The 24,667-nt window shown below is 39.6% G+C and overlaps 1 protein-coding gene across 3 annotated transcripts in view; it reads right to left on the reverse strand.

The window, feature by feature from the left end:
* Positions 1-661: 661 nt before the first annotated feature.
* The window catches only part of wwp2 (WW domain containing E3 ubiquitin protein ligase 2), a 145,248-nt gene continuing 121,242 nt past the window's right edge, over positions 662-24,667 (reverse strand). For all 3 annotated transcript variants that reach the window (XM_077567937.1, XM_077567939.1, XM_077567938.1), the window contains 11 exons: positions 24,474-24,552; positions 23,718-23,789; positions 23,483-23,571; positions 15,511-15,670; positions 11,425-11,558; positions 6,574-6,714; positions 5,484-5,604; positions 4,934-5,038; positions 4,678-4,774; positions 2,522-2,594; positions 662-1,314 (listed from right to left, as the gene is read on the reverse strand). In XM_077567937.1, coding sequence (XP_077424063.1) covers positions 1,215-1,314; positions 2,522-2,594; positions 4,678-4,774; positions 4,934-5,038; positions 5,484-5,604; positions 6,574-6,714; positions 11,425-11,558; positions 15,511-15,670; positions 23,483-23,571; positions 23,718-23,789; positions 24,474-24,552 — 1,171 coding nt within the window. In that variant the 3' untranslated portion in view covers positions 662-1,214. The remainder of the gene's footprint in view (positions 1,315-2,521; positions 2,595-4,677; positions 4,775-4,933; positions 5,039-5,483; positions 5,605-6,573; positions 6,715-11,424; positions 11,559-15,510; positions 15,671-23,482; positions 23,572-23,717; positions 23,790-24,473; positions 24,553-24,667) is intronic.

A 24,667-nucleotide genomic window follows, 5' to 3' on the forward strand; every position in this document is an offset into this window, starting at 1 on the left:
ATCATTCTTTTTGTTCAAGCCCATTATTTTCAATGTCAGCATTGTAGATTGGGGTATGACTAAACATTTAATAAGGTTATTTCAATATTTTATACCAAAAAATCTGACCATGCCTGAAGGGTTCACAAACTTTTGAGCAGCACTGTATATTCTGCCCCAAGTGGAGGAGTTCAAGTATTTTGGGGTCTTGTTCATGAGTGAGGGCAGGATGGAGCGGGAGATCGACAGGCGGATCGGTGCAGCGTCTGCAGTGATGCGGACTCTGTATCGGTCCGTTGTGGTGAAGAAGGAGCGGAGCCAAAAGGCCAAGCTCTCGATTTACTGGTCGAGCTACGTTCCTACCCTCACCTATGGTCATGAACTGTGGGTCGTGACCGAAAGAACAAGATCCCGGATACAAGTGGCCAAAATGAGTTTCCTCCGCAGGGTGTCCGGGGCTGTCCCTTAGAGATAGGGTGAGAAGCTCAGTCATCCGGGAGGGATTCAGGGATGAGCTACGACTCCACGTTGAGAGGAGCCAGTTGAGGTGGCTCGGGCATCTGGTTCGGATGCCTTCTGTACGCCTCCCTGGAGAGGTGTTAATTGTGATAATTTCTGTAATAATTAAAACATTTAAAAGTTTTTAGATGAGGTATTAGATCTTCCAAAAAAGCAACTCAAATTGTCCAAGATTGAAATTTTATTTATTTCACTCATGTACAAGATAAACAATTAGCAGAAATTCACAATCAACAGAAAAAAGTAAAAACATACACAAAAAAAAAGCAAAGTTTTTCAACTTTTGAAACAGAAGAGCCACAACGAAATCTCTGTCCCTCCTCTGAACAGACATGCAATCATTTCCTCTTCTTATAACACTCAATATTTTGGCTCCCTTACGCACCTTTAAAACAGTTAATTGCTTCTCTTCATTGGATATTTTATCCTACATTGGTGATCATCTTGTCTGGTGAACATTAATATAATTCTGTGCCATTTTGCCAAACTCTAAAACAAATACTCGTTATATGCATATAAAATATAATTTATATTGAGCACTGCGCATAACTTCTGTCTGTCTCAATCACGCAGCCCTAACAATATTGATCAAGTTAGGCATGATCTCCTAAAGGTGCAGTGCTTGAAGGACTGTTATTTTCAGATATTCTACAAATGCAACTACAAAACACCAACCAGCTCAATCATTTATTTGCAGGTTTCATTTTCTTGTATTATCACTCCTGTCCGAATCCCTCTGTCTCCTCAATAGCAAACATTAGTTTCTCTCGTAGCTGCTCCAAACTTCTGTAAGGCGGTAGATCCAAGCGATTAAAGCTATGGAGTAAATAAAGAAGTAAAGGTAGATTATTTGACAAAATTAGTTAAAATTAAGACGCTTCTTGGTGTTGGTGAACTATTTTTATAGCAAAGGGAGTAATGCCGAGCTCAAAGTACACTGCTTTTTTGTCTTTCATGACAGTCAAACTGTCAGATTACCCGAAAAAAATTTGCTCTGTGTCGTGGATTGGACGTGTAGTCACACTACAAGTCTGAAAGTGACCCCACCCAATCATCACCCAAGAGCACCGCGTCGACACTGGTTGTCGGGGAGGCGGAACAAAAAAAAAGAGGCAGGACTGGGAGCGTTTGAATGGAGCACGCGGCCGTGCAACTCTACATAAACATGAGTGCATTGCTCGCGCTCCCTGCTCAGTAGTGTTTAAAATGTGATTTAGCAGCCAATTAGTACTGTATTTGAATTTATTTACATGTGTCAGGGCAATATAGCTTATTTTTTTTAGAAATTTGGGGATGACATATTGTTTTATTCTTTTATCAAACACTGAAATATTATATTGTGTTATTGAATAATTTCTATACTGCTTAAATATTTCTTTGTATTTGACTTTGTTTTATCAAATGTTTTGTGCGCATTTGATACGCACATTCACTCCGAACTGTCCTTCGAGGGGGTAAAAAAAAGATGAATAGCGGAGAGGCTATCACGGCCATCTATAAAAAGATATACGTTTGTCCCAAAGGCGTGATCGATCCTCACAAAATATGTGCCCATCACTACTTTTGACCAAATCTCTGAAATTATTAGGGCTGGTCAGTGTGTGATTGGCGTTTCACTCCCTCTCGCTATTGATCACTGCTGTGGAACCAAAAGGACGATGACATCGGTATGTCACACAGCGACAAGATGAGCGATAATACAGACATGATAGACTTTCGTGGTGGTGGTCGTGAAGCGTCCAAGACACCAGGTGACTAATCGTTGAACGTGTCACACTACACGGGTGACACTGACACTATGTCAAGACTCAAAATCGCTCCGTTTGTCTTCAACACGTCTTTCGGGTCAAAATCGGGCTATTTTCTTGTAGTCTGACCAGGGCATAATGATAATTATGACGGATTAACCATATCCATTTTTTCTATTCTGTTTGTCCAGAATCTTACAACAATATAGCCAAGAATGAATGTGCCGGAACTCCAGTACTATTCTCTAATATTCACCAGTGTTTTGGGTTCTTACCATGTGTGGCTTCTTGGAAGCCAAGTCTCCTTCCCCACTTTGTCTATGCAGAACTTCTGGGGACCATTACTTCCTGCAAGTTTTAAAAAAAAAAGAAGCAGAATGATGTACTACATCTTTAGATACTAAACATCAATATGATTATGTAATGTGATTATGTACAACTTAAGACTTGACTCAATCGAATCTTGACTAACTCTCAACACCGCCACCAAAAGGCCCAATACTCCTTCAGCTTGACGGCATCCTTTATTGCTAGTGTCTACCAAGGGCTACTTACGACCACAGCTCCGGTCAGCCGTCTCAACAATCGAAGTACAAAGCATGGTCCACTCGTACTCAATGTTCCCCGCCTCCCCCGGGACATGGGCGAGGTTCTGCCAGGTGGGAGTTGAAACTCCTTCAGGGGACTTTCCTTATTCCTAGTAGACCTTCACAACACGTTTAGGTCTGCCAGGTCGGACAAGCATCTTCCCCCACCATCGGAGCCAACACACCACGAGGTGGTGATCAGTTAACGGCTCCGCCTTTCTCTTCACACAAGTGTCCAAGATATGCGGCCACAAGTTCCCAAAACAACCACATTGTCCAGGGTTCACCAATTTCGGTCCTCGAGGTCCGGAGTCCTGCAGGTTTTAGATGTTTCCGCCCACTAGCACACCTGATTTATATAATTAACTCACCAGCATGCCTGATAATGATCTTGATTTTTAGTATTAGGTATGTTGGTAGGCGGAAACATCTAAAACCTGCGGGACTCCGGACCTCGCGGGCCGGAATTGGTGAACCCTGACATAGTCTATCATCAGACTTCGGCCTGCCGTGTCCTGGTGCCAAGTGCACGTATGAACACCCTTATGTTTGAACATGGTGTTTTGCTATGAACGACGCATGACAAGCATATAGTTCTAATCTGGTGGGTGTTCCTCCCATTTACGCCCTTCGAGGTCTCATTGTCATTGCCCACGTGAGCATTGGATTATCCCAGCAAAATGATGGGGTCCCCAGCAGGAGTCAGGACCTGTCCCGCCACCCGAAGGCAGAGGGAAGCCAGTCCAACCCCTCTCAAGAGGACTGGTACCAGAGCAAAAATTGTGTGTCAAGGTGAGCCCAACTATGTCCAGCCAGAACTTCTTGACCTTGACACAAGCTTGGGCTTTTTCCCTGCCAGGGAGGTGACTCTCCCTCGAGCCAGGTTCTATGGCCGGGGACCGCCTTCGGCCATCACTAAGCTCACGCTGCACCCGAGCCCTATGGTCTCTCTCACAGGTGGTGAGTCCATGACATGGGGGACTCACCACCCGGCCCAATGGGTACAGACCCAGACCCCAGGTGCTCGTCTTTGAGTCCTTGGCCTGGCTCCAAATGGGGGCAGTAGCAGAAAGCCTACCTACATTAGGTCTAAATGTTTCTTTCCTACGGACCTTTTACTGTCTGTTTCCACAGTGTTTATTCTCATGGGGATCTGTTGATTATGTCTGGATCAACATACTTTCTGATCCAAGGAAGCGTTAAAATGCTCAAAAGGGAAATTAAAATAAATAGACACAAAAAAACACACCTATTTTCACGAAAATAATCCCCTTCACTCCCGGCTGTTTTACTGGATTTTGACTGATTTTGCAAGGCCCACAGAATATTGTGTTCTATTGCTAAAAAAACTACGAAAAGAAAGATTAAAGTCTCTTCTTTCATGAGGGAAAAATATATAATTATATCTGTTTCCATTTTGCAGTAATTAGCATTAGAATATAGCTAAATTGATAACTTACATTGATGTTTCTGCATTTGGCAATTTATTATTACATTATATTATTAGTATGGGATTTTTTTTAATGGGCTTTAGGTGAACTGATGAATACACACACGCATGCACACACACGTTTGTGGCAGCTGACTCGACTTCAAATTGACACTGGACTGTTCTAGCCTTTAGGACACTAAACCACACAGATAGACTGTAGCACAATAGTCAATTTCCAGTGCTCATGCGCACTGGCGCACTGCTAATGTGCAGCCCTGATTATAACTTTTTTGCTTCTAACTGTAGTAACTGCACAACACAACCTTTATTTGCATACGTCAGCTGAACCAAATTCAAATTCCCAGTTCCACATGATTGACAAAAAAATCTTCAGAGCTGTGTGAACCTGTACCAATAAGCTCAGAGAAGCCTCCAACAGGCAGACGACAGGTCCCTGTAACAAACTGAAGAAGACGGATTCTCTTCTCGTTGTCCATCTCTTTTACCACCTGGAGGAACACGAACACTGGATCTTACTAACAATTGGCACCAATGAGTCACACAATAACAGTTATCACATCCTTACTCATAAGACACCTATTGAGTTTTTGTAATTACAAAATATGTAGAAAGTGAAATAGGATAGGGGAATAGCTCCTTGCGCACACCTGCCAAAACCAGTGGATCTGTTTGGTGTTCTTGGTATAATGTCGGTAGATGGTGTTCTTCTGCCAGTCCACCAAATCAATCTCCTGCATCCCACACAGCATTAGCTGACAAAGCAAAGCAGATAAATTAGTCCGCCAACAGAAGGTATGTGTGTGGTTTAAAACGTACAGTATTTGTCGTCTCTTTTTGTAATTTTGACCAACATGTTTTAGTGTGTATATGGCAAATACAAAATCTTGAATCATGAATTTGCCAAAATAAGCTCAGACAAAAACAAGTGGAAGTGGAATGCTATTATTATACACCACTACTGAAATATGGTCTATGTACACATAATAGTCTAAACATGGTATAGCGATTAATACTGTAGTTGTGGAATAAGAATTAAGTAAACAAATCTACTGTTTTCAGCCATCCAAGAAGGCTGACATAATGCAGCACTGCCACTTGCTGTTGACTAAAAATTGACAAAGTGCCCACAAGCCAGAAAACAGGTAACTTCACTTGAATTCCGCTTCAAATATGAGGGAAGATTTGGTGTGGTCTCACCTCCAACTCCTTCTCATCAAAGTAGCGAAGCCATTCTAGAGGAACTACCTCATTGAAGCCCTCCAAAAAGGCTTTGGTTTGTTCCTCCACCCCACGTGTGAACCTCCAGTCTGTAAGTAAGCTGATGCGAAGAGAAACATTGTATTTTTAGGGTTTAAATGGCTACCGTTTAGATGATTCATTCTGAGTATAATGTCGAGACGTCGCCGGTTATTTTTGAAACCAAATCCAACCCATCCATCCCTCCATTTTCTTAACCGCTTAGTCCTTACAAGGGTCGCTAGAGCTTATCCCAGCTGGCTTCGGGCAGTAGGCGGGGTACACCCTGAACTGGTTGCCAGCCAATCGCAGGGCACATAGAGACGAACAACCATCCACACTCACAATCACACCTATGGACAATTTAGAGTATTCAATTAACCTGCCATGAATGTCTTTGGAATGTGGGAGGAAACCGGAGTACCCGGAGAAAACTAACGCAAGCACGGGGAGAACATGCAAACTCCACCCAGGAAGGCCGAAGCCCGGACTCGATCTCACATCCTCTGCACTGGGAGGCGGACGTGCTAACCACCGTTAGCCACCGTGCCGCCTCAAATACATTGGAAAATTGGAGCGGTGTAAATCTGATATATTCTGTAGGAGTTGTTATGTTATTGTGATGATGCTTTCAACGAACTTTGTGATTCTTATTTTTTCTTTCTTTTTTCCCTTGCTTCATCATCGCCACTCTTAACCTTAAAAATAAAAAAATAAAATATGTGTTAATGTTTTCATCATTCACACAATATTAATAAAAATAACATAAATAGAATTAATAGAATAACATGTGCGACGGAAATCTCAGTTCCGGAGAAATCCGTCAATCTGTTTTTTTGTTTTTGTTTTGTTTGTTTGTTTAAAAAAAAGAAGATGCTTTTAATGAAAACAAAAATCCCGGAGTGTGGATAACAGGGCAAAACGCAAAAATATATATTTTATTTGCATAAACCCTGACTCCATGTAGACACGGCTTTAGCATCGCATCAATTAATTGTTGGTTTCATTTTCCCCTACATGCTGAACTATGAGGAATGAGATGGTTGTTTACCTGATGTATTCCTCCTTATTCTCCTCATTGACCAGTATGTTTTCTCCGTCATCCTTCAGCTGGTGGGTGGACACTTTTCCGAGGATCTCCATGTCCTGTGCAAAATACAACTCTACACCACATTCTTCCAAGCTGTTCTCTCTGGAGACAAGAAGGACATATTTTATTAACTCATTCTCTCCCAGCCATTTTCACTGAAGAAACCCCCTTCATTACCAGCTGTTTTACTGGATTTTGACTGATTTTGCAAGGCCCACAGAATATTACTACAGCTTTATTGTCAGACTCAAGTCCATTAAAACCAACCAACAAACAATACAACAAAACACAAGAAACCCAACACACTAAAATAAGCACACAACAAATTAACCCTTGGTTTAAAAAACATACAGTTCATGTAACCAATATTTCCAGAACATTGAAGTGTACCTAAAATCACTTAGAGAGGGATCATTTATCGACTTTATAATTCCGTTATTAGAGCTGTTAATTCTGCACATACATTTATACATAAAATTCCTTAAAAGTGCATGAAATGTTGGAACGTTTGAGGAAACAAACAAGAGACTTACACTCTCCCACCTATGATATTTTTTAACAGGATTCTGAGTGCATCATGATGTGCAACCTTAATCTTATTAATTTTCCCTTTGCTATAGTTGCGCCATAGATGTGGGGAGTATAATGGAATACAGTAGGTTCTGAAGAGTTCAATTTTGACATCATCAGAACACATACTAAATTTCCACGCAAGAACATTTGCTTGGGCATATAGCTTCCTGCACTGTCGCAGCACGTCATCATCATCACTTAAATCATCCCTCAAAACATGGCCCAGATATTTAACCTTTGATACAATATGAAGTTCTTGTTTGGACAAATAAAAAGATGGAAATATTTGCTTTTTATCTACCTTAGATTTAATTATCATTACCACAGTTTTCCTGGGGTTATATTGGATGTCATATTGCACCCCATACTCAGCACATACTTTAATTAGTTGCTGTAGACCGGCCCTTTTAAGGTGTCATAAATACTAAGTCATCTGCAGATATTAAATGATTAATGAGTCTGTCACCCACCATACAGCCTTACAGTCACATAATTTCTTTGACAGTTCGTCCATGTACAAATTGAACAGGACCGTTGACAATATCCCCCCGTCTTACCCCATTGGTGACAGGAAAACTTGTTGATACAGTCGTCCCCCATCTAACTTGAATTGTTTGTTTAGTATACCAGTAGTGCATAATACGTAGTAAGTATGAAGGAACCCCTCATTCTTGCAGTTTAATAAAGAGTTTGCCATAGTTGATGCGATCAAAAGCCTTAGATGCATCTAAAAAGCACAAAAACACAGTTGAGTTGTGCCTATTATATTTGGACACCATTTATTTTAATGTGTAGACACATAAGTCTGTGCTATGTTCATTTTTAAAACAAAATTGATATTCAGAACTCATTATATATCCCTAGAGCCTAATAAATTCACTCTAAGACGTTAGATAATGTACTTGCAATTGGTCTATAACTATCTAAGCTTAACTTTACATGTTTTATCTTTAAGTACTGGCACCAGAATTACGGCCAGCATGGATTCAGGCAGTACGCCATGTGATAGAAAGCTAGAAAAAACAAATAGAGAGCAGCACGAATATTCTTTTGCTAGCATACTTCAGGTGTTTAGCTGTAACCTGATCAGAACCGCATGATTTGTTTAGTGCCAATTTTCCAATAGCATAGCACACTTCATCTGGTTTAATCACCATACCATTATTAGCGTCAACCGTACATATATTAAAATCAGCACTCTGAACACAGTTCAAAGCTGACTGTAATACCTTCGGCATAACTCAGCAATGTCTTTATCTCCAGAAATCACAACAATATTAGACGACCGGGGTATTTTACTGTTGTTAATTTGTTTAACTTTTTTTTCAGAAGGCAGTACTGTCTTTTTGCCCATGTTTTCCTGCCATAGAGTTTGCTCTCAACATCTGTTCATTCTTCCTAATAAAACACAGCGCATACTTAAACTTAGCATTTGCTTCTTTCTTCTTTTCAAACTGTGGCCCATATCTTACTTTACCAGCCAATACCCATTTTTGAGTGGCATCTTTAGCCTCTGAATGTAAAACAGACACATGCTCACTCCAACCAGGCATAATCTTATGCTTCGTCTTCTCAGTGATAAGAAAACTGTTATCATTAAGAAGCACTGTCACTATCTGTTCATACATGTTGAATACAGCCATGCAATGTTTTTGTTTTGTTTTTTAAGTTTCTGTCATCGCATATGATAGCTTCACATGGGATGCCAGCATTACTCAGGGTTATATCAGTTTGATAATTATACTGCCAGAGATCATAATCTGATTTTTTTCCACAGTCTAGTTTTCTACATGTACCATCATTGCAGAAGTGTCAGAGAAACTGGAATATGATCCGCAATAGCTAGGCTATATAAGATCTCAGCTCCCACCAAGCAGTTGTGTGCATCAGCTGTGCATGTACAGTGATCCAGCCAAGATGTTGTATGCCAAGCTTCACTAATATAGGTATAACTATCATCTGGTAAGATTTCTCAGTTGAACGCATAAGCTTATCATTCCCACAAAACTCCTTCAAATGTCGCCCAAACAAGGACCGATCATCTGATATATCGGCATTCATATCACTCATTAAAAAGATACACGTGTATTCATCTTTAATAAAATAACTGATAAAAGCTAGCCTATTAAGACATTCACTTTCATTCTGGTAAGATTCATAGGGTGTATAAACATTTAAAATAATAAAAGTATTCCTATCATGTGTAACTTTAACTGCAATGGCTCAGTCAACCTCAAGTCAAATTAAAGAAATGAATGGGTCAAATTTCCTATGCCACAAAATTGCTACCCCACCAGGTATTCTGCCGCGCATTATACCCAAGCTCAAATCAGTTGTGGACTCCCCTGCCCATAGAAGTCACTGTGCACAGTATTGAGTTTGTCCAGATCCTGTACAAATAACATAGTCTCTGTGTACATAGAATATCAAAACTCTCAAAGAGTGCGTCAACAATAAGCCGTGTTTTATCCCCAGCCCCTTGCCCATTAGGCAGTCCATGCAAATTGTATGACACAACTTTCACCAATTTCATTTTTTACATTTATTGTTTTACCTGTCTTGGTTGTTGTCTAATTTTTGCTCTTTGCACATAGCGGTGGTTGTTTTTCAGTGGATGGATGGATGGATGACATGTGTAAGAGAAGGGAGCAAGAGTATGCTCCTTGTAAATAATAATAATAAGAAGAATCTTTACAAAAACAATACAGATTGGATGAGATGAATGTTTTGAATTTGAAATGGGAAGGATGTGAATTTATTTAGTTTAATATGTCATTGGCAATTAATAGGGTTTTTCTTTGTAGGACATTTAGTGAAGACATTTTTTGGGGTGAATGGTGAATCTCAATATACTGCAATAAATAATCAAGCTCATAAATATAGATTATAAAACAAACCAACAGCCATGAACCTACAGCTGTCACTTTCTTTAGGCTTAAAGTAATACACCACTTAAAACTCTTTTGCTATTATTCGTATTAGGCATTGTATAAAAAGAATAAAAGTGTCAATATCTCTGGAATCTTATTCCCTGAATTTCTTTTTTTTATCTGATTAAGTATCATAACATAACATAACATACCCTGGGCAACGGCATTGCCCAGGTCACATGATTGCGACGACGTATCAGGTGCGTAAACAACAGCTGCCTTATTTGATTTGAATGGAGGTTTGTTGACGTAATGGGCAAGAAAAATGCTGGCTTCTATGCCAAATACTGTGCCAATTCTAATCGGAGTAATTCTTAGTATGTCAGGTTTGATGCCCTTCGGTGGAGGAGTGGGGTGTTGGGGGTAGCTTCTCCTAATGTAGGGGAACGCACGCGGAGCTCAACAATATGTAGCAGGTCTAGCAAGTAAAAGTGAGCTGGATGTTTACTGTCCAGGTTAGGGACTGTACCTTCGTAGGTCTTTCAATGGGGGATTTCGACCCCTTGGGAGCCCGCCATTCATTTCAATGGGGGATTTCGACCCCTGGGAGCCCGCCATTTTTTTCAATGGGGGATTTCGACCCCTGGGAGCCCGCCATTCATTTCAATGGGGGATTTCGACCCCTGTGAGCCCGCCATACAAATTTGTGTATTTGTCCACAAATTACATTTCCAAGGTGACCAATGTAGTCCTACATACATCATCTGAATGCATTCTCCTTATCAGCCACAGTTTCCTCTTTACTTTCGGCTGGACACAAATAATTGGTGAGTCCCCCTTAGCTGTACTGCTTTTGAAGAAGTGGTTCTTTCTATAGGGCTATTTCCCTCTTTGCCCTCCGTCATGGGATGCAATGATTCCTCATGAGTCTCTTTGTCGTCATGCCATGTTATTCTATGCATGTTTACAGCATGCAATATGTCACGATGATCAAGTCGATGACTGTCCAAAAATGGTCGCTACTGTACTTATTAATGCTAAAATATCCCTAAAAAGTACCTTAAAATCAGAATCGCTCAACATAAATAGATTTTTTTTCAGGGAAGAGTTTAAGGGTTCCAGGTTAAAGTACCACTGATTATCACATTAACCATTTTACAGAATAGCTGGTTGGTTTTGAATTAATGGTGTGTCGCTTTAAAAAGCAGGATAAAAAAAAAATCTGTGAAATAGCAGGACCTCAATGGAATCAGCGATGGAGGGGGTTTACTGTAGAGTACGTTATGTGTCGGCAGGTGAATGATGTTAATGCACTTTTGTTCACAAAAGCACCTTCTATAAATATGTGAAGACTAATTTAAATACTTACTTGACCCACATGATGGAGTTATAAAACTCAGGGTCGATGGACTCCAAGTCTTTGAGTGTGTTTTTTTTGTCCAGCATTCGCTTGTAAAACGGAAGTGTGAAACCTGTGTCGATGAATTTCCCATGGTAGAGAGCCTGCAAGGAGTATTTTAATATTTAGTCAATATTCACAGTTTTGTTATACTTGTCATATTTTCACACAGAAACAACGGTTATAAAAGTGGAAGATATGACACCGTAACTCGATCCAACAGAGTTGAACAACTGGAGTTTCAGCATATCTCACAATTTCTTGATTTCTTTCCCCAAAAAATTTATGCCACCACAGAAGGGTAGTAGAAGAAGAGAAGAACCATAACGGAGCTGTGATCAGCTAAAAAGGGCCCTTGCAGCCATTAATACATTACAGCTTCCAAAGAAACACCAACAACTACAGCTGCGAGCAGCTATGAAGGGTCCTCGCACCCTGAGCAGTTTGTGGTACAGTACTTCATTGGAATGTGATTTTTTTTAAATGTTTCATTTAATGGCACAATAAACCTTTACATATGGATTTATTTATTTTTTGGGGGGCCAGAAATGTGTATAATTTAATGAGTTTTCGTGCATGGTTAGACCACCTATATCAGCATACTTTTTCTTGGCAAACAACACAAAGCCACAGCAACAGCATGCGGCGAAGTAAAACGTTTTGGTTATATAAAAATATAGGAAAATTGGTACATTAATACACGTGTTCCATATTAAGTTTAAATGAATAAATGTTGCTAGTCTTCCTCTGTTTTAATTTTTCTTAGCAAGACACAGTGTCCAATCACTGGTGAACTATTTTTAGAACAGACTTGAATTCGTGGGACACCTACACATGTACACTTTTTTTTTATAAAGTTAAATTGTGCAAGACACCAGTGTCTCTTTTCTCCGCTCCCCCCACTCTCTCCTCGTGCACTTAATTGAAGCAATTAACTTCAGAGGCTGCTGCCTCACAGCCCTGCAAGCAACGAGTGGTTAACTGCCTACTTACAAATTAATGTGCAATATAGACTCTGACGCCATATCGATATGTGTTTTGTAAAGAGGCCTGCAACAATATATTGCCGTATCCAGGCTTGGGGAGTAACGGAATACATGTACCGCCGCTACGTAATCAGATTATTATTATTTTTTTTAACTGTATTCCCTTACAGTTACAGGAAAAAACATGTATTCAGATTACAGGTACATTTATTAAAAATGGGGATTACTTTGATGGCGACCGGTATTCACTGGAACTTACTCGGAGCGAAAGTTTGAGTTGAAAGTCCAACGGCATGCTACGCACTGTAGCTTCTTGCTAGCTAGCCCACTAGCCTACAACCATAATGTGAATTACACCTTCCAAACAAATATTGCTCCCACCAATTCCCCATTTAAACATTATACACAACATATACACGGCTAAACTTGTAACTGGGATAAAAGTTAATTTTATCTATCTATCTACAGTATCTATCTATGTATCTATCTATCTATCTATCTATCTATATATGCTTTCAGTGATAGTTCAAAAACAGCATATGGACATCAATCAATCAACCAACCAACCAACCAACCAACCAACCAACCAACCAACCAACCAATCAATCAATCAATCTATAGCTTACATGCTTTTTAATTACACAAGGATTTTTGCCATTTGTATCACCCCCGCAAATAGCAAGGGCACATTGTATAGAATATATATTGTGGTGATATTTATTTTTTATCATCTAGGTCAAACTAGAGCAGGTTTTGTTGTCATATAAATGAATCTTAACAATTTGCGGCACTGTAATGACCAAGCCCTTTGCCGAAACATGTAACATCATGAAGGCCTTAACATTCTTTTGAGCAAATATGAGGTAGGTCCAATTAACTCGCTTGGAGAAAAACGGGAAAAAAACATGTATTTGCCAGCACGCGGCGCTAACACTATAATGAAAAATACGTTTGTGAAAGTCGTGGCGGCCTTAAACAGATCCAGGGGCGAGCCCTATCGTCCCGCTGGGCTGTTCCCATATGCCCGCCGGGGTCCCGGTGGGGGGTTGGGTGGGGGTGTGGTGGGCTGGTGCGTCTCCTGTCCCCGCCCGGTTGGGACGGGCCCCGCTGGTCGCTCCTCTTAACTCAATGCACTAGTTTTGGGTGGGGAGTCATCGGTTGGGGCAGACCGCAGTATTAAGCAGTGCTGCGGTCCCCCATCTGTATCACCGAGGCGCCACCACGCCCCATACCCCCTTTTTTTTTATGCACCACATACACTCATTGGCACGTCTGGGAAGCAGGTGGATCGGAGAGGGGGGGGATATCCTTTTCCCCTGCTCCATCTCACCTGCTCCCAATTTTAATCCACCACACACACACACACTTGTATATACACTGGGCGGGGTCACATCCACGATGTAGGCGTAGAGTTTCACCAGTCGGCAAGTTGGCGAACTCAGTAACAGGGTTAGCTTTCACTAGGTACGATGGCATGACGACCGGGGCCTTTCCCCGCTGGGCCTGGGGTTCGAGGGTGATGCCAATCTTCCAGTGCTCCCATCTCCCCTTCCGCCCCCAGTGTTCCGCCCCACCACGCAGCTGGAGGTGGGGGCCTGGGGGCGGTTGGGGCTGGGTTGTGGTGGGTGGCGTGTGTGGATGTGGGGGGCGGGGGCCTGCTGTGCCCCATTCTGCTGCGTTGGGCTTGGGGCGCGGTCCGTGTTGGGGTGGGTGGCGCTCCTGGCTCCTGGCTTTGCTCTCCGGCCGGTGGCCCCCGCGGGGCCCAGGGGTTGTGCCTTGGCACTGCCGTGGCCTGGGGGGCCCTGGGGGGGTTGTGCTTTCTCTGTCCTGGCTGGGGTCGACGGCTCCCCTCTTTGGTGGAGGTTTTCATGCATGCCAGATCCACCACACCAGCATCTATCGAAATTCAAACACAATCTGCTTCTTCCTCTGGCCGTTGAATCGGTGGAGGCTGATGTCTGTGGATCTCACTCTGCTTCATCTATCCTTCCTTCCTTTCCTCAGTCTTTCCTTTGGTCTCTTGAGGTCTCCCTAATTTGTTGGAATTTAGATGTTTCTGGGGTTGGTGAAAGATTCTGGTTGGTAACCCGGTGGGTAGTAGGTGATGTTCACATTCAACAGCGCCCCCTGCTGTAAAGTTTACTGGCATTTGTGTGTAAATTACTGGGCATTTGCGTGTGAATCTGCTAGGCGAAATATTAGTGCCAAAAGTCATGTGACAGTGGTAAGATAGTGCCAAAAGTAACGTGACTGTAATCCGTAGTTGTAGAATTGTTTTTTTTTTGTATGTGAAGGACATTTATTCGTATTGAAAGGTTTTAGTTTGTACTTGAAGGATATTTTATTTTTGCAATTGAAGACATTTCTTTGTATGTTTGAAAAATGCTGTATTAGTTTCTGAGGCAGGATGTATTTGTTTGATAGTTACAGTTCTTACGTGCAAAACAAACTTAGGTGGTTTGTGAATTGCTGGGTGTGAGTAAATCACGTTTTTTGTGTTTGAGGGGTTTTGGCATGATTTTAACTCCACATCCTTCCACATCCGATGCCTTCAGCGTAACTTAGGTCTCAAATGGGTGGATCGCACCCCTCATGTCGATATTCTAGCAAGATCAGGACGTCTGAGTATAGAGGCCACCATCATCCAGCAGCAGCTTCGATGGGTTGGCTACGTCATCCAGATGCTCCTATGACTGAACACCGGTCATCATCCTGCAGGTGGCCAATGGAAATGATATAAAGACCACCTGAAAGGTGTCCTGAAGAAATGTGGCATTCTGCCAGGCAACCTGGAGGCCATTCACAGCGTTGATATGTGAATATTCGTTTTTTGTGTTGTTTTTTTAATGCGGTACTGACAAACTGAGTTTTAAGTTGCAAAAATGTATTAGTCTTTAAAAGAGCTTTCAGTTGCTTTTATGGTAGAAAATGTTTTGTGAGTGAACATTTATTGTTTACCTACTGAACAATGAAAGACTTACATTTAAAAAATATTCAATATTTATTAATGTAACTTGTTACAGTAGTCCTAATATGTCTATCGAACGCTAATTGGGACACGTCAACTCACCATAGCTATGAACCGTCCAATGAAGCGAAAGTACATGAGGTGGTCTGGGTTGATGGAGGAGGCTGGGTTGATCTGCAGGCAGTAGTTGTTCTTGCCAGCATACTCAAACAGACAGTACATAGGGTTCAAAACTTCATGGGAGAGCAGGAAGAACCACTCCCTGAAGAGCAACAGCACAAATGCAGTTGAGTTAAAAGGCAATTGAAGATTGGGACTACAGTAAGTAATACAGAAAAAAAAATACATATATATATATATATATATATATATATATATATATATTAGGGGTGGTAGACAAAAAAAATCTGCAATATAATCGCGATATTACACCGCGCAATTCTCGAATCGATTCGATATGCGGCCGAATCGATTTTTAAACACACATTTTTTTATGGGAATATTCAACAAAACGTTTTACTTAGGGTTAGGATTCACACATTAAGCATGGAAGAATGGTATATTAATGGAACATTAAGCCTTAATGTTTTATTTCAGTGCTGTTCAAACATGAAACAGACTGCAACTTGTTTGTTAAATGCAGTAGCTCAGTTAGAAGCCTGAATTTTCATATAAATACATTTTCATACAAATCATACAGTGTACATGTAGAAGTTTAGTGATTAGTATTTTCTAATTTTGAGGTAAAAAAATCGCAATAATCAATTTATAGATTTATATCGGGATTAATCGGTATCGAACCGAATCGTGACCTATGAATCGTGATACGAATCGAATCGCCAGGTACTAGGCAATTTACACTCCTAATATATATACATAAAATCACATTTCAAGTAGGTCGAGCACTAAATAAATAAACTTGATGTATCTTTTGATGTTTCTTTTGCTGTCATTTTTAATGCTGCAGTCTTAGCAAAACTAAGCTTCGTACAGCACTGCAACTATTAAATTAATAGTGTATGTACAAATAGAGAACATGTTTGGCTTGTACATTTAGGAATACAGTACAACAGACAAAAATAGACAAACTGTGAAACAATAGAAAAATGCATGTTAGAGAGCACAGCAGGGGGATACCAGAAGTACCACCACCAGCTGCAGCACCAGAACCAACACCAAAAACTCCATCTCTGCCTTTGTCAGACATGAAAAGACGTAAAGAGGATATGGATTGATGGGCAGACGCAGACACCTCCCAGCAACCCGTCCGTGGTTCTACCCTGTGGTAGAACAGCATGATGTCACCTACCATAGGGTAAAACCACTGACGTGACACCGGAGACAGAGACACAATGTAAAAAACAGATGAACAATTGACACACCAACACCATTAAAAATAAATAAAAAGATGAATAAAGGAAGACAATGTGCTGGATGGATGACTGAGGGAGGAAGACAGAAGATATACAAAAGAATATACTTTATAAACTCTGGTGGTGACATTCAATCATTTCACACAATAGATATCAGAAAGAATAAAATAAATAAACAACATTTCAAAATATACCAATAAAGTATATAATCTTTTAAATCCAGGTTAAAAACAGCTCTTTTCCTATACCTATGATTAAGGTTATTCAAAATATTTTTTAAATCATGTTTTTCAGAATCATGTTCTTACACCGTAGGCTATGCTCTTTTAGTAATTTTAGTAAGCTACATTTTATTTCTTTACTTTGGTATTAAAGGTCTTTGTTTGGTTTGTAATTGCTTTTAAATGTATGTTTTAAATGTGGGTTACCTTGTCCGTATGAAATGCCCTATACAAATTAAGCTGCCTTGCCTACAGGTATGCTGCACTAAACTATTGCACTGGCTTCACTAAACATGTAGGATCTTAAGAAAAGACAGTGACCATAAAAAATAATTACATTTAGTGACGTTTTGAAAAGCAGTCATGTATTTTAAAGGGAGTGCAGTTACATAGCGATTTTACACCATACTGCAGGGATATTTAATTACTAAGTCAGTTGGACCAGATTTTCAAATCAAGAAATGTAGCCGGGCCAGACACATTAGGTGACCAGTAAACAGCTGATGACACATTTCAAACCAATATGGATGAAAAACATTCACTTTTTATTCATCTCCCTTTTAAATTTGGAAACATCTCAAAAACAGCATAAATCACATTAACAAAGCTGTCATTGACCAAAACCAGCGGTGTTTTTCACCTAAATGTTTTATTTTATTTTAATACAAAAATAAATACAATTCTGTAAATAATAATTTTGGTCACATACTTACCCAGGCATACCTCAAAGTGCATAATAACACAAATATTTGTTTCTGGTTATGTCTTAACTTGGAACGTTACAAAGTGCATTTAAGTGTGTTTAAGCTCCCGTCAAGTTTCGCACACAACACCGTTTGATGCACGTTTGTAAGGATGTCACCAGGGGTTCAACACCAGAGCAACGTGCTGCCAGTCCATTTACTTGCTACGGATGGAGTCCCAAGTTTGTCACAAACATGCACACACGCTCCATAACCAAACAAAGGAATTTTGAAATCTTCTCAAAGAACACCTTGCCAGTTCTGTGTCCTTCTAGCGGCAGTAAGTCAAGCAGTTCCTTTTGCAAGTATATGCCGTCAAGAAAACGCACAAATAAGCACTATAGAGATCCGGAGGTCACGTGACTATTTCTCTGAACACACTACTCTGTGGCAGGAAAGTAGCAGCGCAGCGTTAATAGACAATGGCGAGGAGGACTAAAACTAGCGTTTATCCGTCAACTTTCACCCAAGAGCATTGAAAGTCACTTTGAACAAAAGGACATGATTTACATGCGCAAGGTGGACATGTTTCCTCAAATTTTCCGTGTGTCTGTGCATTCACAGAAACTCCTTGAGCGTTCCTTGGACTACGGTGAGCAACATTCACGGATTTATATATGAATGGATTCACAATGCCACTTATTCACCTTAGTGAGAAGTGAAGCCACCGGTGGCCATCTTACGTTGCCACCCACTAAGCCCACTGAACCTGAAAATATTAATTTTCCCACAGCGTTTTCATGTTATTTAATGTCTCTACAGTAAAAATGCCACCGAGTGTGGCGTATGGTTTTCCCAATAAATTGGTTAAAAAAAGACGTGCTACATCCACATTTCAATGGCAAGAATGCATTTACAGTATAAATTTTCTCTTATAAACTATATCTGTGAGTGCTACTCAAAGATTTGTCCGTATCATGTTGTCAGAATCATGAACAATGAAAGTAAAGCAAAGCCCTTGAGGAAAAAAATTGGCTGTGAAATGTAAACCTAATTGTTGTAAAGTATTTATTTATAGTAAGCCCTTGGCAACATCAGACAAGCACATGGTGGCCAAACCAGTATCACACATGGCCAAAAAATTTAGATCATAAATTAAATGATGTATGTATGTTACAAAAAAATTCTGACTACTTATATATCAGATTTGCGACATGGTTAAGTCTCAAAACAATTTGTATAAATATGGGCCCACATCGTCCACTCAAAAATAATGGAAAACTTGTTAAAAACATGAACATTTTTGAAACGCTCATAAACTATGCCCATATTTGGACTTCCTGAATGGAGCAGTTCGTGTGTCGCCTGCAGTCTCGTTAGTGCTGAGTGTGAATGTTTGCGTAATCTCTGTTAGAGATGTAACGATATCCAAACGTCGTGATACGATATCACGATAAGAACCTCACAATATGATAATTATCACGATATTGTGGGGAAGATGGCGATATTTAAAAAGGTCAAGATATTGAAAAAAAAAGAGCCACTTGCATTAGCCATACGCCAGGAAAGAAGGATTCAAGGAATTCACTCTGGGGTAACAGAACATAAAATTAATCTATATGCCGATGACATCTTACTTTATTTAGAAAAGCCGGCTACTTCGCTAGGGGAAGTATTTAATTTAATAACTAAATTCTCACAGTTATCAGATTATTCTATTAACTGGACAAAATCAACACTTCTACCTATTACAGAAAATTCATGGAACCCTGCAAGCCAGGACCCACACTACTCATTTCCTATAGGTAATTTAAAATACTTAGGCATAAAAATCTCACCTAAATTAACTGATTTAATTCATTTAAACTTTTCTCCAGTTCTGGATAACATTTATAGTGACTTGGAGCGCTGGAATAATCTTCCTATTTCTCTAATAGGACGAATAGCCACCATTAAAATGAAAGTTTTACCTAAAATAAACTATTTTTTCTCAATGATTCCATTTAAACCTACGGCTAAATGGTTCCAGTTGTTGGACTCAGCCGTAACAAAATTTTACTGGAATAAAAAAAAAGCAAAGATTAGTCTATCTACTCTTCAGAAAAGCAAATCCAAAGGTGGTCTAGAGGCACCAAATTTTATGTACTACTATATAGCTAACCAGCTACAATATATCGTTCTATGGGCACAACCCAACAGAGACACTAACTGTTGGTTGGAACTAGAACAGAAGGATTGTAATAACCTCAGACTTCGAGATTTACTCTTTATTACAACATCAATTAAGCGCCATAATTGTTTTAAAAACCCAATGATTTCCGCCACCGTGACTGCCTGGTGGAAGGCACTAGAATTGACAAAAGCCCAAGTGGAGCCCTGTGGACTTTCTCCCCTATGGCATAACCCCGACTTTCAACTTAACAACCAACCGTTTCATTTAGCTGTGTGGGAGCAGAAAGGAATTACACATCTCCACCATCTTAAACAAGCTTTCTCCGACAACAACAAAAAAACTTTCAAAAATATATAAGTTACTTTCATATACTGATAAAATGTCTTTACCCATCTCGAAATGGGAGACAGACTTGTCTATAGCACCGGAACCTGACTTTTGGATTCAAGTTTGTGAAAACGCATTTAAAATGACAAAACACACAAATTTACAACTTATCCAATATAAAATTATTCACAGAACATACATTACTCAATATATGATGAAGAAAATGGGACTCTCAGACTCCGACATTTGTCTCCAATGCTTACAAAACACTACAGACACTTATGTTCATGCTTTATGGTTATGTACTCCGGTTATGTATTTCTGGACTAAAGTCTTAGAAAAACTTTCCGCTATTTTGGACTGTAGGATACCTTTATCTCCAAACTTGTGTTTGCTAGGTGACCTAACAACAACTGACTTACCACATAAACAATTTCAATCTACACTTGTAGCCCTTACTATCGCTAAAAAAACAATTCTTGTTAACTGGAAAAATAAACAAACTCTGAATATCGACCAATGGTCTAACCTCCTCATAAATCACATTTTAATGGAAAAAATATCTGCCTCAAATAAAAACCAAATATCAAAATTTATAGAAACATGGTCTACGTATATAAAATATTTTAACCTAATTCCGGTTACTTAATTCTGTTTGTTAGCGAGAGCCACTACATCGTGATAACTTACATTGATGTTTCTGCATTTGGCAATTTATTATTATATTATATTATTAGTATGGGATTTTTTTTTAATGGGCTTTAGGTGAACTGATGAATACACACACGCTCGCACGCACGCACACACACACACACACACGCACATACACATAATCACCCACATACAAAAAAAAGGGTATATATATATATATATATATATATATATATATATATATGTGTGTATATGTGTATATATATATATGTATATGTATTTAAAAAAAAAAAAAACAAACAAACATTTATTACATTTTTTTAATTGATTTGTTGGATTTTTAAAAAAAAAAAAAAAAGGAGAGCAATGATGATGTCAAATCGAATGAACAATACTGAGCTCTCCTGTGAAAGAAAAAAGAAAAAAAAAAAAAAAAGAAAAAAAAAGAGCTCATACCAGGGTTATTATAGTTTGGGATTAGTTAGTTTTTATTTCATTTTGAGTTTTGTTGTTTTTTAAATTTAATTTTAACTAGTTTTCAAGGCAGTTCTGTTAGTTTTTATTAATTTTGGTTAAATCCTTAGTTTTAGTTTAGTTTGCTTGTGTGTTGTGTGCAATATTTAATAAATACCATGGTAAAATGAAAAAAGCAACACCCTTCTTACCTAGTTTCGGCTGAATTAAATGGAAAAAGCAGGCAAGGCAAGCTCTTGGAGCCAAAGGTCAAACACGCAAAATTGGTACATGGTAGCGACATCATCAGAAGGTGCTTTACTATTGGCTGCTGCTAGATGACATCATTTCTGTGCGACACACTGTCAAATGTCCTTATTCCGGTAAATATTTAAATAAATATACTCAAAGTCACATTTAAACTCAACCCCAAAGGATCATGTATTAAATTAATTATCAAAGACAAAAACTAAGGACATTTTGACTACAATTATAGTTAGTTTTAGTTCGTTTTGTAAATGTAAAATGTAGTTGAAGAAAAAAAAGAAGCATTTTCGTGTTTATTTCATTTCGTTAATGAAAATCCATCCATCCATCTTCTACCGCTTATCTGGGGTCACGGGGGTAGCAGCTTTAGCAGAGGAGCCCAGACTTCCCTCTCCCCAGCCACTTCAACCAGCTCCTCCAGCCGAATCCCAAGGCGTTCCCAGGCCAGCCGAGAGACATAGTGTCTCCAGCGTGTCCTGAGTCATCCTTCGGGGCCTCCCTCCGGTGGGCAATGCCTGGAGCACCTCTCCAGGGATGCGTCCAGGAGGCATTGAACCAGATATCCGAGCCACCTCAACTGTCTCCACTCAACGTGGAGGAACAGTGGCAGTGTGTTCATTTTGGACGGAGCAGCTCCGTCCCACGATGACATGGGTGTTCCCCTTACATTTATGCTTTTAGTTTTTTCTGTCCCATTTTTCTTTCCCACTCCGTTAACCACATGTGCTAAATAAAGTTTTCAATGTTTTTATGGGAAGATAATGTAAAAAAATACAAACAGTAAATACAGCTCAGGTTAGGATTTGATTGCATTTTTTTAATGTGCTGCAGACATTTACTCTGCGCTTAGAGGGTGCCAGCATTGCGATTGCGCATGCGCGCGTAGCTTAGACGGAACACTGATTGGCGATGAAGTGTTGGGAGTGCTTTTTTTTTCAACTCGGCGACGCTGCTCGTGGAATTACCCCCTCTCTTACGCCAGTGAGTGCTTTCAATTCCGATCATACAACAAAGGCTTTACAAGTTTGTACAATCTGGATTTATTTTCACCTTTATGTGTTGTCAAAATGCCATTGAAGTTAGCAGTTTCATGCAAGTCTTGCAGCATTATTTAGGTACGTTAACAACTTAGCAGCTGCTAACTGGGCCACGGCCACCGTCATTTATGCCATAAAAAGTCTTCTTTATGGTGTTGGTCAGTTATTAAATTCAACTATGTAATATCTATTAAACAGTAGCAGCACAAACAAAGGAAACAGATTATTTCCCCCACACCTCTGCTGATTCTGCCACCATGTACAAAGTGCTCCACAGGCTACGCATTAATTCCTCTTTTGGTAGCATGGAGAAAGCTCAATCCTTTTTTGTCTCTTCTCGTTGTGGCAGCTGGTCCACAACAGCTGTCAATCATTGTTAAAGTTTGGCGTTTGCTGTTTACTCAAAGCGGCAAACGCATTTTCTATGCTGCCAAAATGGCTGCGCTAACGCCCATTTTGTGACACATGACATCAACGTCCGGTTCTCTATTGTGCAGTATAAGTTCTGTCCACGGAATCATCTACTGCTATGGAAATGACCGAGTTTATTCAACATCATTCATTCAACAGCGTTTCACTTTCAAACACGTCTGTAGCTAGAATTTTAAGCCTGTGAATGTTTGAGGGTAAAATCAACGGTTTTCATTGTTAATTTTAAATTTCTAAGTTGAAAGGGACATGTTTTTTCCCCCAGTTATCTCATTGCTACTCCTGTTAGCTCCGCTTGCCACGCTTCAAAACAACGCTCTGCAATCTGGTTAGACTGTTGCTAGGCTAGGAGTAGTGTTGCATTCACGGCGTGAAACACTGTAGCAATTCCTGAAATTTTGCGAACCGAGAAAAATTATGTATTAATCACGAGAAATTACGGTAGATAATTAATTCTCACCTGGCAATGCCACCATAGTCAAGGCCCTCCTCTCCCCTCATGATGATGTAGAGTCTCCGGCGAAGGTCATAAGGCTTCACATTCATGATCTAATGATGCACAATAAAGAAAATACATTTTTAGCAAAGTGAATTACAAAGAGAGTGATTTTACCTTACAAAGTTTAACTACGCAACACTGAACTATTTTAATTAAATATGCTATATTATTCATAAGTGATAATCATGATCAACACCTGTTGAAATGAGTCCTCAAACAACGTCTGTCTGGAGACTGAGATCTTCACATGGCTTGGCAAAGCATTGGACTGAAAAAAATAATAATAATAAAACACGGTCAAAAGAAAGGTTTTAACGTGCTTTACATTGCAGTCTAAATTATTAAGCATACCTTTTGTTTATTTGACTAAATAAATAAAAAATTGAAAATTTTGTCATCAAAACATATGAGCTTCTAGAATACAGTGTTTTGAGTTTGTGTGTGTGTGTGTAAGTACTCAAAATACAGTGTTAAAAATGTGTTAAATGGTTTAAAAAACAACTGCAATTACATCTTTTTTCTTTTTATTTTTAAATCAATTGCTTGTTTGACACCCCCCACCCCGAGAAAAATCTTAACCGATCGAGGAACCTCCTTTCGATATCACCTTAACAACTCTATCATCAATAAAAACTGTAATTCCACGGATACTTTGTCTGCATCTCATTTGAGGATGCAATAATTGCCTCCCAGAGCTGCTGTTTGGAGGTATACTGCTGCCCCCCCCCCCCCCCCCCCGCCGACTTTAAAGACTCATGTGATAAATTATACGTCATAAGTTTAACAGTGTCATGAAAAGCTATGCACCACGGTAATGGCCCAAAAAATAGCTTTTTTTCTATGCGTGTCGTTAAACTTTCGTTAAAATTCCAATAAAAGAGCTGCGTCTCACCACACACTACACATAACTGGAAAGTGTGAATAAGCAGATCTCAATGTTACACACACTTACATGGCATAAGAAGCGAAACTGATGGTATTTCCACCTGAAGCTGCGATCATAGGCACCAGGTGAACTGCCTTGCCGTGACCTCCACATGGACAAAAAGCAAAAAAAAATTAAAAACAGGAATTCTAATATGCTAAAATTAATTAAGTGTATGCAGTCTTGCACATCTTAAAGTTAGCTTAATGGCAAAATACCTG

Source organism: Vanacampus margaritifer, chromosome 6 (genome assembly GCF_051991255.1).
Source record: "Vanacampus margaritifer isolate UIUO_Vmar chromosome 6, RoL_Vmar_1.0, whole genome shotgun sequence".
Taxonomy (NCBI): domain Eukaryota; kingdom Metazoa; phylum Chordata; class Actinopteri; order Syngnathiformes; family Syngnathidae; genus Vanacampus; species Vanacampus margaritifer.